Here is a 19,712-nt window from a genome sequence, read left to right on the forward strand (position 1 = left end):
TAATTGAAGCCCCTTGATCGATCTGAAGGCTCTCAAGATCAGTGCACAACGAGGAATATTTTTGGTTTTCCAACTCATTGATCCAAGTCAGTAACTCCCAAGTAAATAAACCCTGCTTATTAGAAAAGGTTATTTTTCATTACCATAACTTGCAAACGAATCTATAGGGAAAGAAAGAAAAGTACTGATTTCAACTCACTGCTATATCAGGGTACCCAGTCGGTATTGTGAGCAGAGTTATAGTTTCGATCTAAAATACGGAGTTTATATTTTGTACAAAATCCTCAAATCGTGTCCTTCCTCAAATTGTGTTCAGAATGTAAAGTTCCCAGCGGTTGCAGAAGCCTGACATGGTCGAGAGGCACAGAATATAGAAGGGAGAAGAAGTCCAGCATACGTAACTAATGTGGAAACTGCTCGGTTCGGTATACTATACCAGAAAAACAATTTACAGTGTGAATAACATACTCAGATTTAGCAAAGCATCATCTATACTAAGATCCAACGCATGCGCATTAAGAAGTGGCAGACAAGAGATACGTCACCTGTGAACCAGTTGTTGGACACGTAAGGTTGGGTGAGCTGCCTTCACCCATTTTGTTCTTTCCTTCTATGTCAAAATGTGTTAACAGATTTGATGGTATAAATGTGCTCTCGAAGAAATATCCTAATTAATAGTACAGTACTGTTTGACAATGTGCCGACCGGCCTGCGTAGGGGTTAGGGAACTGCCCTTGCATCAGAAAGGTTCTGGGTTTGAATCCCAAGCAAGGCATGGATGTTCTTTCCTTCTCTGCACTATCTGTCTTTACTGTGGGAGTAACGTTGACCCATGTAATATGGTGCCCCTGAAAGAGAGGCCAACAAATCTGCCCTGTAAATGCCTGAATTGACGAAAAATGTTAACACAGGTGGGCATTGGAAAAAAAATTTTCTGTCAATGTAAAAATGCAGAACAAACCAAGTATAAATAAAAAGAGAAAACTTTTCTTCTCCTCCCCAATCCTTTCCCAACCTCAGCATTAGTTGAGAGGTGAGGTGGGTGCAAACCCGTTTCAGGAACCTCTGTGCTGGATCCCTAAATGTTGCTGTTTCCTTTATACTCATGGACCGCACCCAACTTTGGAGAACTGGTTTACATTATCCATCATCTACCCTCTGATATAAATAGTAGTAAAGAAACCATTATAATTTAGGATGAATCGTAGAATGTCACCAATAGCTCAATTGAGTAGCTCCGGTGTAACATTAAAAACTAAACTAAACCAAACTACAGCTTTAGGAAATTTATATACGAAAACTATGTTTTGAAAGTATATTATAAAAGTTTTAAGGAATTATATTTGTATTTACGAAAACTGTTTTCTTACTGTTGGAAAGGAATGAAGTTTAGTTTTTTTAATTGACACATATCTCTAAATTACTTATTTTTTGGTATGTCTAATCAATCATATGCATTATTATACTTACATGATCTTATTTACGAATTAATCATGAAAAATTGTTGTTGGTGCAAATTTTTCGAATAAAACGAATATTTCCAATAATAATAATAATAAATAAATAAAAATGAGAAGAAGAAATAAAATGAAAACAATATTCAAAATTCTTCCTGAAATTTTAAAATGTGTTTATGATTTTATTGCAACGCAGTTTTAGCAAAAAGAGTTCCAATGCAGTCTTTGATTTTTTTGTTTTGTTTCTTATTGTATTTCCACATCATAACAATATCGATGACATACTTTATGTTTTCAATAAAATTAAAAAATATCCAAATGATATTTCTGCAACATATTATAAATTATTAATGGTTGTGTCAAATGTATTTCTAAGATAGACTAGGTTCCAAATATGATGGGTAAAATTACAAAAGGAACTTAAATTTCAAATACGCGTGTAACAATAGCGAGAAATGTATTGCCTGTGAAATAACAATTTTATCATATTCAATTAAGCTCAGAGTTGAATCAATGGAAAATATGAAATCTTAAGGAAATTTGAGTAAACAATTTTAAAATCGCGTGGGTTAGAAAAATAGAAATTAATTTAGGTAAAAGAAAAATCAAAACTCATTATAATTGGATACAATTTTTTCCCAGATTTAAAAAAAAAAGAAATAAAGTTTTAAAACGAATTAAAAAGGTTTTTTTTAAAAAAAAGCTGTTAAAATACATTAAAAGTGCATTTTATCAATATATTATGCTTTATTATGTTTCTTTTAAACTGAACAGTAGACCGGGGAAAAAATATATCACCTAGAATAACTTCTGTTCTAATGATCATGTACTGATTCCTAAATGCTAATCTTTGAGGTTTGAAGAGTTAACTATACATATGCTAATAATTCTTATAGTAAAGGAAATAATATTTAAAAATGTGATTAACTTAAAATATATTCGGCTTTTTCCATTCAAGTTTTTCGTTTGTTCTAAACCCAAATGTTGCAAAATCTTGTATATTTTACAATTCAAAATAATTTTACTCTTTGTTAAATGAAATATTAAAGGTTAATAACTATTACAAATAATTTTGAATGGAATTTTTTTCAGATAAATAAGATTTAAAATAAAATGTACAAAAATTTTCGATTCGCTTTAAGACATCACGAAATAGCAAAAAATAGACTTAACTTTAAAAAACTCGAAACTTCAAATCACTCTACTGGCTCAAAAAACGGATGCTTCTAAGATCGCATCCAAAACATATTAAAAGTTATAAACTATTTAAACTACACTCTATAACAAAAAAATCGACGCACCAAGAATGAGTTGTCCGATTGAAACGAAAATTGGTGGATAGGAAAACAATGTACAGAATAGTAAATGATTAAAATTTCAGAACAATTGAATAATTTATTGTAGAGTTACAGTAACAAGTTCAATAAGGTGTTGACCCGCCTCTAGNCAGCTTTAGGAAATTTATATACGAAAACTATGTTTTGAAAGTATATTATAAAAGTTTTAAGGAATTATATTTGTATTTACGAAAACTGTTTTCTTACTGTTGGAAAGGAATGAAGTTTAGTTTTTTTAATTGACACATATCTCTAAATTACTTATTTTTTGGTATGTCTAATCAATCATATGCATTATTATACTTACATGATCTTATTTACCCATTAATCATGAAAAATTGTTGTTGGTGCAAATTTTTCGAATAAAACGAATATTTCCAATAATAATAATAATAAATAAATAAAAATGAGAAGAAGAAATAAAATGAAAACAATATTCAAAATTCTTCCTGAAATTTTAAAATGTGTTTATGATTTTATTGCAACGCAGTTTTAGCAAAAAGAGTTCCAATGCAGTCTTTGATTTTTTTGTTTTGTTTCTTATTGTATTTCCACATCATAACAATATCGATGACATATTTTATGTTTTCAATAAAATTAAAAAATATCCAAATGGTATTTCTGCAACATATTATAAATTATTAATAATAATATAATAATTATTAATAATTATTAATTATAATTATTAATAATAATATTACAAATTTATTTCTAAGGTAGACTAGGTTCCAAATATGATGGGTAAAATTACAAATGGAACTTAAATTTCAAAAACGAGTGTAACAATAGCGAGAAATGTATTACCTGTGAAATAACAATTATATCATATTCAATTAAGCTTAGAGTTGAATCAATGGAAAATATGAAATCTTAAGGAAATTTGAATAAACAATTTTAAAATCGCGTCGGTTAGAAAAATAGAAGTTAATTTGGGAAAAAGAAAAACTCGTTATAATTGGATACAATTTGTTCCCAGATTAAAAAATAAATAAAGTTTTAAAACGAATTAAAAAGGTTTTATTTTTTTTAAAAAAAAAAGCTGTTAAAATACATTAAAAGTGCATTTTATCAATATATTATGTTTCTTTTAAACTGAACAGAAGACCGAGAAAAAAATATGTCACCTAGAGTAACTTCTGTTCCAATGATCATGTACTGATTCCTAAATGCTAATCTTTGAGGTTTGCAGAGTTAACTATACATATGCTAATAATTCTTATAGTCAGGGAAATAATATTTAAAAATGCAATTAACTTAAAATATATTTCCATTTGCGTTTGTTCTATCCCCAAATGTTGCAAAAGCTTGTATATTTTACAATTCAAAATAATTTTATTCTTTGTTAAATAAAATATTAAAGGATAATAACTATTACAAATAATTTTGAATGGAATTTTCTTCAAACAAGATTTAAAATAATGTACAAAAATTTTCTATTCGCTTCAGGACATCACGAAATAGCAAAAAATAGACTTAACCACTCGAAACTTTAAACCACTCTACTGGCTCAAGAAACGGATGCTTCTAAGTCTGATGTCACCTAGATAACTAAATCCCAGACCTAGTCATCTGTCACCTAGATAGCATCCAAAAACTTATTAAAAGTTATAACCTATTTAAGCTATTTGCAGTCAACCACATTTAACCATTGAATTAGTTTTTTACTATTCAAAAATCCGATTAATAAAATAAGTATTCAAAGATACATATTTTTTTGCAGCTCATTGTGCATTAATATAAAAGCTTAATATGAATATTAACTATTCTTTCTTTCCTTCTGGAATCTGAATTTCCTTTCTGAAATCCTTTCTGAATTTCTTGGATCACATCTTGAGCTTTAAGGATCTTTTTTTTCTTTTTTTAAATCCAAGTTTAAACTCAGAAAGACCTTGCAAATAAAAAACATGCATTTTTATAAGCGATTCTAAGGAAACGAAATGATTAACTACGCTAATGATGACTAAATTCAGCTGAAGATTTTATCTTTATTAACTTACAATGATCATCATACTGAATAAAATACAAAAAAAGAATTAATTACCTGTGTTATTGACCTCTTGTTTTTTATCTGGACAATTGTAACGCACCGGACAGTCTGAACCACTGTCTGGTACTGGTGTACAGCCCTTTACTTCATAGTGTTTTAGAAAACGTTTCTCACACTTTAACTGCAATGACTTGGCTTCATCTGTAAAAATAAAATTATAACATTCATGGAATACTACGAAAAAATAATTGTTACAATCTAAATTTTTTTCATTCATAAAATTAATTCCTTTAAAAGGCTCATTGAAGTATGGCTCTAAATATAATCATCGAACTGGATTTTTGCCTAAATATAATTGAAATTTTTTTCCACGCATTTTAAAAAGTGATAATTCTGCCCCCATATATCGAAAGCATACTACCCATGATGTATACTACCTTTGTATACTATACTACGTTTGAGCTAGCCGGATCAAAAAGCGCTGATAAAAAGAAAGAATAAATAGAACCTCAGGTCATTATATTTTGAAAATGATCTGTCTTTTGCCCTATGGGAGTTCTGTTAAAATTGGTTTGCGCTACACCTCACCTATTTTTTGCGAATTCTACCCAACTTTTTTTCTTTCCTTTCTTTACGCAGACATTGGGAATATGGAGCAAACCGATATAGCTTTCTGAAATATTCTATAAAAAAGAAAATTCATTTCTAAAAAAATTGTCTTAAAAATACTTTTTTTTTTTATCGATGCCTAACAAGATACATGTTCTATACTATAAACAATTCACACAATCTATTTCAATATTTAGAATTTTTTTTTTTTTTATAGAGTAATAATTTTTGTAAGTCCCTAAAAATTACACTTTTGAAATTCAAATTTTTCTATTTTGTGAAATACTTGCAAAAAAAATATATAGGAGATCCTGGAGGAGCTCTGGAGATCCGATAAAACTTTATTAAGTTTCAAACAAAAATGCATTTTAAAAATGAAAATGGTATAAAATTGATAAATATTGATCAAATAGTGATGATATATGATTCGTGAAAATGGATGCTTAGGGGCGATAAGAGAGGAGGATACNAGGATTAGTTAAAAATAGTTCAGTAAAAAATGTTACAATTGACCCCACTCTCCCCTACTATAAAAAATACACACAATCTATTTCAATATTTAGAATTTTTTTTTTTTTTAGAGTATTAATTTTTGTAAGTCCCTAAAAATTTCATATTTGGGAATTTAAATTTTTCCATTTTGTGAAATTCTCGCAAAAAGAAATATAGGAATTCTGGAGATCCGGTAAAACTTTATTAAGCTTTAAATAAAAATGCATTTCAAAAATAAAAATGGCACAAAATTGATAAATATTGATCGAATAATGATGATATATGATTCGTGAAAATAGGTGTTTAGGGGCGATAAGAGAGGATTATACACTTTCTCAAAAATGTACTTTTTAGTTTTATCAACTATCAAAAATTTGGCTTATCCTTGAATTTTGACAAATATCTATCCATTATTGACTGAGCCATTACTAAATAGTTTGTGTATATCACGTGTCCTTTATTTATACCCCTTATTTAATAAATTGTTTAAGTTACCACTGAGACAATCGTAAAATAATAAATCTTAACACAATAAATCTGACGATAAAGTTATCGTGAATATGTTTTTTTATAAATTATAATTGCAATTACAATAGTGAAAAATGTATTGTAACTTTGATAACGTAATTATTTTAAGATGAGCACAAAGTAATATAATAATAAATTTTGGTTGCACCAAGTTTTATAGTTTCTGTAACCTAATTAGTATTGTTCCTCCTAATTATATTAATAGTCTGCAAAAGGGCCGGGATAGCCTGGTTGGTAGGGCACTGTGCCCGTGTCCAAGAGGTCGTGGGTTCGATCCCCATCGGCCGAAGACTCCCCGTGTAGTAAACGGTGACTGATGCAAGTTAAATCTGTCGAGTCAAAAAGTCCTCCATGCTCCCATATAACAAATCATACATCTGGGGATACTGATCCGAAACTACAAGGATACGGAGTTGAACATTAGTAGTCGTAAACCTAAAATTTGTTGAAATATTCAACGACGGTTATAAAATATAAAAATAAAACTATCTCCAAAAAGATCTATTATGGCTTGCGCTTGCTTCCAGATGAGGTAACCCGGGTACGAAGCGGCAACTGCAGGTAGATGCAATTTCCACACCGGCTCACTCCGACCACAGTGCTGACGTAGACGGATCATGGGTTAGAGTCTCCTTGCCATCGGGATAATAGTGGGCGAATTTCGTGGTTTTCGTCTCCATGTAATGCAAGTCTGGCTTATTTCCAGCAAAAAGTCTTCCATCAAGACAAATTTCACCCAATTCTTGATCCAGGAGGTTTTTTGTCTTCAGGATCGGGTTCCAAATTACAAGGCTACGGATTTGAACGTTGGTTGTCTCAAACTCAAAATTGGGTTGGCTGTCGAACGACTGTTATAAAATGAAATAAAATAGTCTGCAAATAAAAGTTCGTAATTTACAAATCAGAAAAATTCGATAAAGTACTTTTAGATTACTCGGAGAAAAATTAATCTGGTAAAATTATCGTACGGTATGTTAAGGACATTTCTTGTAAACAAAAAAAAAGCCTCAGTTTTGGTAAATAAAACCAAAATGTACGATATTTAATTTGGTAATTTTTTCCGTTCATATGGTAACGAATTCCAGTTTTCAAAATTAGAGTTCTTATTACTATCTTATTTAGTAAAATACATAAGACTAAAAAGTAATGTTACGAATAAATAGTTTTTATCCCATGCTCTGAGGTATCATGATAAAATTACAGAATCTTACCACATTTACCGATTATCATATATTATAAAACCATATTTTGCTAATTTAACCAAAATCTCTACCAAAGTGCTTCGGAAAAAATAGCTGAGCTTTTAGGCGTTCCTAGAAAGATAGAAACACAATTTATCGTATTTCTGTAAATATAAATAAATTAATACGTAAATACTATCGTGTTTCTTATTACCATTTTTTTTTGTATTCACATTTTTTAGGGATTTAAAGTTTTAATATATAAATATTTCTCAACAATTCAGTTCTCTAACGGAAAAGTGTTCTTGCGATAGATGTTTTTTTTTTCTTCTTGAAATTATTTTTCACAATCGACTGCTGTAATGATGACACTTTTGACGCTTTAAAATATTCAAATAAAAAGTGAAACCAAAATATTTTGCTCCCGATTCAATTTTTTTATTATTTTTCAATCGTTAATTGCATTTTTTCCCTATAGATTAAAACTTTTGCCTTATATATTAGATTTATTCACTCAAGATTTCGGGGAAAAAATTTTATAATTTACTTTTTGAATCCACGAAAATAGCATAAATAAAGTAATAAAATTATTTTTTGTAACATTGCAGCTTTCATAACAATTTTTTTAAATTTAATAAAGAACATATCATCCAAACTGCAAAAATTAAATATCATTTCAACTCACCGATTTTTTTTCCTGCAGAAACCGGCTATGTTATTCAAGAAAACTTATTTATTCTTAAAAAGAATTATGTGACAACTAATATCAAATTTTTTGACGGCAACTGTTTAACGATTTTCATTTGAATCATAGCCATAATATAAAAATTCAGTAAATAAACAAAGTAAAAATTTGTAGCCCATCTCAATCAATCCCAATGTATGAAAAAATCTATTTTACTGTGATTAGAGGAAAGAAAATATTATTATTTTTAATCAAATCACAGAGAATTTTTCCACATTTTTTTATCTATATAAATTAAAAATATATGATCTCATTAAAGCGATTCGTTCAAAAATGTCTACTGAATATAAAAATAACTCACTTTTTTCTATGGAAACGAAGATTACAAAAACAATAAACACCGGCAACTGCATTTTCTCGTCTTAAACCCACCTTGAAGACGCTACATTAATATAGTCATTCTACAAACCTACGTCATCTATCACGTTACTTTGAGAATCCAGTTTCTGACTGTCGAAGTGATATTTACGGACAGAATCTTCATAGGGGTGACTCTTGCGACACAACCATTCTACATTTCGAACAATCATGGTAACAATTGTTCTTTTTTTTGACATAAGCAAGAGAATTGGAACAAGTTTCTGTAATTATTCAAATAATGATGAATCGTTCGAAATAAAAGCCCTGAAGTTGTAGTTTTGAATATGATAAACATTTTACCTGTTCATTTTGACAAGGTCATCTGACCGTAGGATTACAACAGGACGTATAAAAATATCCATTTGAGTAATAAGTAAATATTGCTTGTCCTTATTGGTTTGGTAAACTAACCTTTTGTAATATAATATGATGAATGATCCATCCATCAACAATATTTCTGTTTCTTGGTCAATACATCAGCTGTTCAAAGCTTTCAATTTCAGTTAGCTTTCAGGCATGTTTGAAAAAACTTTCATAGCAACTTTTTCTTTCCATGCATTTTTGTCATGCAATATTCTTTTGTTTTCAAATGTTTGCTGGTTCACACATTTGTAATAAGCATGAGTAATTTTTCTATAAACTGATGTTTAAAATTAATTCTTTTGATGTCTTTTTAGTACGATTGGATGTATCAACTCTTTAAGACAGTTTTTAATAGAAACATTTTGAACATTGGTTTATGTAACATAAAACAAATAATTATTCAATAGATATAACACTAGTGTGTAACGATTGGAACCAGAAGATAGGAGTCATAGGTAACAGAATCAAGTTGAAAAAATTGGTTTGTAGGGGCCATATCTCACACTTTTGTAGGTGCAAATCTTAGTGACCCAAAAAAGGCAGTTTAGAAATTTCAGTAATATTTCAATCCTTCAGTCGTGCTTTTTTCAGGCTATAAGCAATTAAGGGAGTTTTGGAGATCTCGTAAACTTCCTTAACTTATAAATATGAAATAACAGTCTGTGGGTTTCTTTCTTTTTTGTCTATAAAAAGAGGACACATCTTTTATGAACCATTTATTTTTGTTTGATTCTGTGATCTACACTATTACAAAGACTGTTACTCATGATATGTGTGTATATTATAAATGTGTTTATTTTATTTTTTTATTATTTTTTTTTTTGCATTATTTACAACAAAAAAAATATTAATTTTTTTTTTAATCTGTCCAAGTTCTGAAGTAAATTAAGTAAATCTACGATGTTTATTTATCTTGAATGCTAATGTATGTGTGCAAATCTATGAATTGTATTGTTTCGGTAGACAATTAGAGATATTCTCAGACCAAATATTCATATGCATTTTCGGTATGGACTGTTTCAATAGAAATAACTTGCATTTATTTTACGAAAACCCAGCAAGAAACAACAAAAAATCCAAAGCAAAGTGAGAAAAAACCTACGACGGTCAGGCGAAAAGCAGTGGTATGCATGCTTGCCTATGCGAATCTTTGATGCAACACTGAGATGAATACAATCTGGAAATTATACAAACCGAACTACGCAATAAAGTTAAGTTTAAATGCAATTGCTCGATATACCCTGCACAGATATTTTTTTAGGTAAAGTGCCATCGCCCCCAATATACTGATCGCTGAGGTGAAAGCTTGCCTTTGTATACGTATATCGTACCGCATTCGTGTATATAGATATAGATATAGATATAGATATAGATATATATATATATTAGTGAACATAAATAATTTTAATTAGTAATAATTTTTTTAAAATAACATTTAAAATTATAGGTACAATGTTATGATACAATTGATAAGCACAACTCCATAATATTTTAGCTTACCAAGCAGGCCGATATATTAAATACAATTACAAAGTACATCACATTGTCCATGAAGCTGATGGTAAAATTCTAAATCAATTAAGGAATCTCTTTAACGCTAATTTATAACAGCATATAATTTGTAATTTACACCAAAAAGTAAAAATTGTGAAACGGTTAATAAGCTTAGATACCCATTCAAATCAAGCCATCTTTAAATGTAGCATTATGACTTAATATCATAGAATTACTTTATATTAAAGAAAAAGCTTTTTGCTTTTTTTAAACTCATAATTTAGAAAGCAATCAAAATTAAAAACGTAATAATGACAGAGTAAAATAAGAAAAATAAATATTATATAAGTAAATACCTTTCTTTAGGAGAGGATAAATTATATTACAGGAGAGCAATCCTGTATGACTTTTAATTTCTTCCAGATGACAACAAAAAAAATATNGACACAAGAACATATACTTTTTTCACTTTTTAAGGGCATTAGTTGAGATTTTTTAGGTCATCAAAATCCGGGCTCTAATTATAACTTAATATCATAGAATTACTTTATAATAAAGAAAAAGCTTTTTGCTTTTTTTAAACTCATAATTTAGAAAGCAATCAAAATTAAAAACTTAATAATGACAGAGTAAAATAAGAAAAATAAATATTATAACTAAATACCTTTCTTTAGGAGGGGATAAATTATATTACAGGAGAGCAATCCTGTATGATTTTTAATTTTTTCCAGATGACAACAAAAAAAAAATATGGATAATACGGAAAAACTGGATAAGAGAGAAGAAACAACAAAAGGTATGATGCTAACGGAAAACTAAAACGAAAATTGAAGTGAGAATGTTTAGGAAAATATACGTAAGAAAGAGAAAATAATTTAATTGCCGCACGTTGTTGGAACCTTGTAATATAATTACTTTCTTTCCGCACCCTTCACATGAATGAATCTAAATGATCTTAATGTTCACGATCTCTAGAAGTTAATGGAAGTTTTTCCAGAATGATTATAAAGAAAAGGATGTATTATTTTAAAGTATATTTTTTCGCTTCAATTGCTTTTGGATTGTACATCTCAGTAAATTATAATGCAATAAATTAGTCTTAAAGGTATTTAAATGAAATCCTTACCACAATTCCAATCAACAGGGCAGCAATCAATGTCATTATAAATAGGCATGCATCCTCTTTCTAAAGGTCCGATGTTTTTACATTCAATAACATCACAAACGACATTATTAGGTTCATAAAAATCTTTTGAACAGTTGCATGTCAAACACATACGTCTTGTGGCTATTATTTCCTCCCCTTCCGAATATTTCTTTTCATTGTATTCACATTGGTGACCTCCTGAAATATTTAAATTTCTGTTTAGAATTAAGTAAAATAAGTAATGTGTAATCATTAAAATAACATCTTACTTGACCAGAATCCAAACAGGATTAACAAGTTAAATTAAAACGTATTCAATTAAACCAGTCTTAGGTAAATTTACAATTTATTCAAATAACGTAAATTTTCGACAAATTAACGAAATATTTTTATTTTTTGAACAACTTTTGATGGTTCAAATTGTTTTCTACTCTAAGAAAAAGAGCTTGATAACAGCTACCAGAATCTATATATATATTTTTCTTACACGGCGACAAAAAAGAGCCTCATTACAACTCCCCGAATGGCAACGCTAGAAAATCGACCAATGGTTGCCGCTAAAAATGTCGCATGCCAAATCTAGATGATGTGGCTCAACNCCAGAATCTTTATATATATATATATTTCTTACACGGCGACAAAAAAGAGCCTCATTACAACTCCCCGAATATCAACGCTAGAAAATCGACCAATGATTACCGCTAAAAATGTCGCATGCCAAATCTAGCTGATGTGGCTCAACATATAGCGCTTTTAAAAACGGAAACTGAAATAACCAGAGAGCATCAGCTGCGGCAATCTCATACTATTAAGCTTGACAGAAGTGAGTACTCTTTGTCGATAGATCTCTACTTTAGTATTTTGTCGAAAGCGTTTTTTTTTCACGAATTAATATATTACTAATTTATTTGACGCTTTTTGATTTATATCACGAATTTATTTGTTTTATTATTGTTATTAGTTATTCATTGAAAAATGAGTCTCAGTCGTGCTGTTACGCTTTAAGATTTTATACTATAGCACATTTCTAATAGGTTTAATGAATTACATGTCATTTATTTGAATTCAAATATATTTTAATGACTTCGTATTTACTAGAAAAATGTATTTTTTTTTCAAGTTTTTATATGGATTTAAATGATTGTTTTGAATTCGTAGAATTTCGCGCATTTGCAATGTACCGAAGCTAGTAGCGAGCGAAGCGAGCTTGGTTTGCAAAGCAAACCATATAAGATTGTGTAGCAATTTTCGGGGGTTGGTGAGCGTTAGCGAGCAGGGGACGCAGCCCACTAGTAGAAGTAAATTTACAGTGTTTCTGTAGTATTTTCCGAAGATTTTCATAAAATTAACAATTAAATATAGAATTAGGTAATTCTAACATGATACCTTAGAGCTTGCGATAAAAACCATTAATGCGGTTAAATTTACTGTTCAGATTTGTAATTTTTACTAAACATATGTAATAAGAATTATAAATTTGAAAACCGGAATTTCTGGTCAACAATTATCACGTGATTAGATAGCCACTGTTTCATATTCTGATCCATGCTTAGTGATTAACAATTAAAGAGAAAAACGAAATTTAAATTATATATTTATTCAGAAAAGCATGTTGTTCTTAGGTTTTAGATGAATTCAACACTTTTCCATTTTAGCAGTTGAACTGGCATTCGCGTTAGAGTTAAATCTAGAAAGTTGAATAAAGTTCTTAATTCTCCTTTTCCGAATGTATTACAGTTTCATAGTTTTTATTTATTTCTGATTGTATCACTTTGAGTTATTTTTCTAGTAATAAACAAACAATTAGTTTTATCATAAGTGCATTCTGTTAAATATGTTTGAAGGTATATTTGTGAGGAATTAATCTTAGACTATGTCAACCTTCATCTATCAAAAGGTACCTCGTGATATATTCAAGTTAACATGTCTTATATATTATTGATTTGGTATTTAATATTTATAGTGGTAGTTACGCCACATTACTCCCCTTCCAAAATTTTATCTGGGATAGAATTCGATGAACAATTACCACTAGNTACAGAGCGTGTTCGACTCCTAATAATTACATTCACTGAGATTTAGGAATTTATTTTTAGAAATTATAATATTGTAAAATATTTAAGATTCTAAGCTGTCACTTTGAACGAATGCTGTCTTTGAAGGAATGCTGTCGGCTCACCCAACTTCATCTCGATGTGTCATGATATTGTGGAGCCTTAATCCCCTTCACCTTCCACGGGGTTTGTGGGAAATAATTTACTTTTTATTCAAAGAGTGTAAAAAAAAATTTAAAAAAAAACATTTTGAAATCAACGGAAATTCATTTGCACCCTAAAGTTTGTTTACAACATCTTTACTTAGGAATGACTAAGAGTGTAGCAATAATAAGTAGTATCTAGGTATAATAAAACAGCTACAAGAAGAGAATGCTCATATTGCCACCTGGTGAAAAAACTGCAGACTTATCGTCGTATAGCAAAAACGGTACAAGTAATTGGAAAAAGAGAATTGCAAAGTTGCAGAGCGTAAACGATTTAGTTAATGCTAAAAAGGAATGCTTAAGACATGCGTCACATTTTCTGGTACTAAGACGAAACGAAATGAACTAAGGAAAAAATAAAGAAGCAAAAAACACAAAATAATTTTACTGGGTTCGAAACCCACTTCTGGCAATTGTAGTTTGCGAGTCATTACTGATTGTTTGAAATGAAAATATTATTACACCGGTGGCGGCCCCACTAACTTTAGACTTACCATCTTGTGTATCATCTTGTCTGTGTAGTATCAGTTTGAGTGAGAAATAAAGGTGGTTAGTATACAATGCTGTTTCATTATGCTATCACACTATCATTATGCTGTTGCCACAAAATTTGCTTTAACCTCCATAAACTCCCTAGCCCACAATGGTTTGTAGCGAGAATAACTTACTCCTTTACTACCTTTACTACTTACTACCTTTGTTATCGATATATAAAGTATAATAGAAAATCGAATGAAATAGTATCTTGTGATAACTAGTTGCGATTCCTTTCCTTCCTTACATCATTACGTCACGGGGTAACTTAGAGTATTTTGAACAAATAAATACACGTTTTAAATATTCTTTTCTCAACATTAATATAAACTGGGCGTCTAATCGTACTAAATCGTTTATTGCCTACAACTTTGTAGTCCCCCATTTTTCTTATAACTCTTACCGTTCTAGAGATGTTATAAGTTCACTGTTTCCTATCAGATAGCACTTTAAAATATCTTGTTGCGCGCATCCACTTTACTACAACTAGACACTACTTTCATTATTATGGCTGAAGTTGTTCGGAAATTAAAGAATGCATGCGTACTTAATGCAATCTGAATATTTTCATGACTGATTATTTGTGAAACAAGCTTTCAGACCTAATTATGATATGGACACTTAATTTGCACACATTCTTACATTAATTGTTTAAAAATTTATTAAATTATTGTTTCCATTTACCTTTTTCAATTCATGCTTGCGTATGTTCCTAGGAGATGGACTAAATCTATTCTTATTGTATCCAATTAGTTTAATTTGTTTAAAATTATTTTGGCTATTGAATTATTATCACACTATCTGGCTTTCTCATTAAACCTTTCGTGCATATTGAAATACAATTAATGAACAATCATTTGTTTTGAACAAGTTTTAGACATCTGACAGAATTCTGTCTTAACAATCTTTATAACTGTTACGAAATATGAAGTTCAACATTTATTCATACTCTATTTTATTCTTACGGGAATGTACATCAAACACTAACACAAAAAAAAATTGTATGAGAAAAATCTTACTTAATACTAGAACGTAAAACGTGAATTATTCAATAGAATGAAAGAAATGCAAATATAAATATTTCTGAAGGTTCAAAATCAAACTCACCTTTTGAAGCTTCTTTAATAGACTCTGAAAAAAAGGATAGGAATATATTAGTCATTGTAAAAGTCTATATAACATCAATATTTCAGAACTCGACAAATATTTCATATATTTTGCATTTTATAAACTTTTCTGTTGTGCGATTTTAAAATTTCGTCTTGAGGCATTTGCTGCATATTTTAATTTATCGCTTTTTTGTTAAAATACATAAATCTCCATATATCGATACTTTTCTACCAGATTTATTTTTTCTCTTTGATACTTTATATTAACATTTTTAAATAATTAATTTTTCTGAAAATACATATTAAGAAAACATCAATTCCTTTGAACTATTAATTTAAATGAAAACTCAAAACTGCGTTTATTTTCAATTAGAATAAATTCTTAAAATGTAGTACATCGAAGAGGAAATATAGTGGGTATTCCGCAAAGATCGCCCTTAATGTACATTTTTAAAATGCTTATAAAACATGAAAAATAAAAATAGTATACATAATGAGGTCACAAATTAACATTTAAGAGACGTAAAACGTTATAGAAATTACGATAGGGGAAGAAAGGTTTACTAATAATCAAAACCTAAAGGTGTTCCCACATCTTTCTACTTTTCTTTCCACTATCTCACATGTCCTGTTGTTGATTACATCCATCCTCTTGAAGTGTGATTTGCTGTCAATTTTATTTGTTCCTCACTTAAATGTTAGTTTGGCTAATTATTTTTTTTGTATTCATTTCGAACAATGATTCTAAAAATATTAAGAGTGGTTTTTACAAAAAAGCCTTTTTTTTCTGCTACCAAAAACTAATTATCAATTATACAGCACAATAGCATTAATCGAAATTTAATTTTTCATTTAAAGAGAAATATCACTTAACTAAAAAAGATTTAGCAGCAGAAAAACTAGCTGAAAATTACACTGAAATAAATATCTAATTATTTTTAATAAAAATAAAAATAAAATGTTGTCAACACTGGATAAATTACATCTTATACATTTTAATGTTAAATTTTGAAAATATACAATGCTTGAATTGCAATTGTTATCGTAAACAACGTTGATTAAATAATAAATGAAGACCCATGTTCTGGACAACTGCGTAATTCTCTTTGTTCGCTTATTGGATTTGATTAAAATTTGCGTGCATCTGTTTTAGATATACAACATCCTTTGATTTATAAATATTTTGTTTAATTTATGGTTAGAAAATTACAGATTTCAGTGTTTAGGCTTACAGCATATTCCTACATAAATTTCTTTAATTTAATATCAACTCGCAAAAGGAATAAAATTCTAAGTAAAATGTTAAAAAATCTGAAATATTGCTATAAATTATTTTTGTATAAAATGATAAGTAGAATTAAAACAAAAATATCGAACAATTTGTTTGTTGAAATGAACTAACTATTCGCTCTTAACCTCTCTTGACTGCGAGAGAAGAGAATTTTCTTTTAGAAATTTGTAAGCATGTACGCTAACGCGTTCAAGCTTATGATTTCTCACTTTCATGTCTCTCTTCTTTGTTGTCAAGGCAAAAGAAGTTATAATTTTGTTTCAGGATTTAAAAGACGCGAAAACAAGAAATCCATTATGTTTCTAATTAACATTTCTGTGTTGTGTACTTTGTTGGAATCCTTAGTGTTTATCCAAGGCTCGATACGATATTAATTCTTATTTCGTCCAGAAATGATATCACCCTTTTGACCTCTCTTTTTGTCACGCTACATTAGCTAAACACATGATAGCCCTTCTAAAGCAAAGCAAAACGTTAGCAATCATTATTCAAATTTTATTTTACTATGTGTTTGAATGAGATTGGTGATCATAACAACAATCATGTGTACTTATTTTGATGAAAAAATTTGAAAATAAATAACAGAAAGATATAAAATCTGCTTACTTTGAATGTTTTAATTTTTATCAAACTGTGTTATGTCACAGTTCTTGGAACTCCCTCCATTGCCACAATTTTGCGAAAACCCTCCCTCCCTTCCAAGTATGTCATCATACAGAAAATTAGTGCAAGGAAAAAACCTCGACGAATTTTTACTTTTTCTCAGAACAGAATTATGCTTCCCAAACTTTATTCATTATACTACCGATGCAAATAAAAAATTTGTGTGTGAATATTATATTTTACGAACACTCTTAAAATTTTTATACTAATATTCTAATTCTGTTACAAAATTCCACAATTCTCTTAGCATGCCCAAAAACAATTTAAAACAAAGTAATGCATGATTTCTTAAAGATAGTTCAGGGTATAAAATATTGCGAACTGTCATTACCTGGAATTCTATCCACTGTGGACTTAAGTAGAGCTTTTAGAAAATCCCATTCCAAGCTTGGAATTGAAGAAAAAGCAAATTTATTATAATTAGGACCCTATAAATTATGCAAAGATGTGCAAAATAGCATAATTTAAAATCATTCACATAGTCACCGAAAGTCAGCATTATTACTTTTTAAAAAATGTTAATAGTTATCATAAAAAATTGCCTTCAGTTTTTTTTTCTCTGCGGCATCTCCCTTTTTAGTTTTAAGTATCTTTAAGCAACTGATCGCTCTCTCCTAACCAAGGCTTCTGGAATTCACAGATGGTCTGAAAGACGACAAAAACAAAGTAAATGCTCTCAGTACTTTAAAAGACGAGAAAAAAACTGTATTGAGTCTCTACCAAATTACGAAACAAAGATAAAGTTTGATAGAGGCAGAGATGCCAAATGCTCCGGACGCACCAAGATAATTAAAAAAACGGTAAATAACAACAAAGTAAATTTTGTAAATATTTAACTATTTTTGCTTGCTTATTAAAAGGTATAGCATCACATTAAAACAATAAAGTGTTGAATTATATAAGTCTACGAATTATTTAGAAATAGCGGTGGATAAAAATCTACTCAATTGAATTTATTAAACCAAGAATCACAATTGATAAACTACCACTTTGAAATATTTATTTGCTGTCCGGAGCAAGNTATTTTTATTTTTGTTTCCCTCGTTTTCTTTACTGAAATAAATATCTAATTATTTTTATTAAAAATTCAAATAAAATGTTGTCAACAATGGACAAATTACATTGTATAAATTTTAAAGTTATATTTTGAAAAGATACAATGCTTGAATCGCAATTGTCATCGGAAATAACGTTGATTAAATAATAAATGAAAACTCATGCTCCAGACAACTGCGTAATTCGCTTTGTTCGATTAAGATTTGCGTGATTAAGATTTGCGCGCATCTGTTTTAGATATACAACATCATTGATTTATAAATATTTTGTCTAATTTATGGTTAGAAAATTACAGATTTCAGTGCTTAGGCGTACAACATATTCCTGCATAAATTTCTTTAATTTAATATCAACTCGCAAAATGAATAAAATTCTAAGGAAAATGTTAAAAAATCTGAAATATTGCTATAAATTATTTTTCTATAAAATGATAAGTAGAATTAAAACAAAAATATCGAACAATTTGTTTGTTGAAATGAACTAACTATTCGCTCTTAACCTCTTCTGTCTACGAGAGAAGAGAATTTTCTTTTAGAAATTTCTCACTTTGATGTCGCTCTTCTTTGTTGTCAAGGCAAAAAAAGTTATAATTTTGCTTCAAAGTTTAAAAGAAGCGAAAACAAGAAATCCATTATGTTTTCAACTAACATTTCTGTGTTGTGTGAACATTTTAGTATTTTGTTGGAATCCTTAGTGTTTATCCAAAGCTCAATACGATATTAATTCTTATTTCGTCCAGAAATGATATCACCCTTTTGACCTCTCCTTTTGTCACGCTACATTAGCTAAACACATGATAGCCCTTCTAAAGCAAAGCAAAACGTTAGAAATCCTTATTCAAATTTTATTTAATTATGTGTTTGAATGAGACTGGTGATCATAACAACAATCATGTGTAGGGGAGAGTGGGGTCAATTGACCTCACTCACCTTGACCTCATTATACTACCGACGCAATTAAAAATTTTGTGTGAATCTTATATTTTACGAACACTCATAAAATTTTGGTATTAATATTCTGATTCTGTTACAAAATTTCATACATTCTCTAAGCATGCCCACCAACAATTTAAAACAATGTAACGCATGATTTCTTAAAG

The 19,712-nt window shown here is 29.2% G+C and overlaps 1 protein-coding gene across 1 annotated transcript in view; it reads right to left on the reverse strand.

Moving 5' to 3' along the window:
• LOC107446012 (kielin/chordin-like protein) overlaps nucleotides 1–19,712 on the reverse strand; it is a gene marked incomplete in the record, with an annotated part of 171,960 nt that overhangs the window by 134,913 nt on the left and 17,335 nt on the right. The window contains 3 exon segments of the mRNA XM_071183690.1: nucleotides 4,836–4,982; nucleotides 11,680–11,898; nucleotides 15,602–15,625. Coding sequence (XP_071039791.1) covers nucleotides 4,836–4,982; nucleotides 11,680–11,898; nucleotides 15,602–15,625 — 390 coding nt within the window.

The sequence above is a fragment of the Parasteatoda tepidariorum genome, chromosome 7, assembly GCF_043381705.1.
Source record: "Parasteatoda tepidariorum isolate YZ-2023 chromosome 7, CAS_Ptep_4.0, whole genome shotgun sequence".
Lineage (NCBI taxonomy): Eukaryota > Metazoa > Arthropoda > Arachnida > Araneae > Theridiidae > Parasteatoda > Parasteatoda tepidariorum.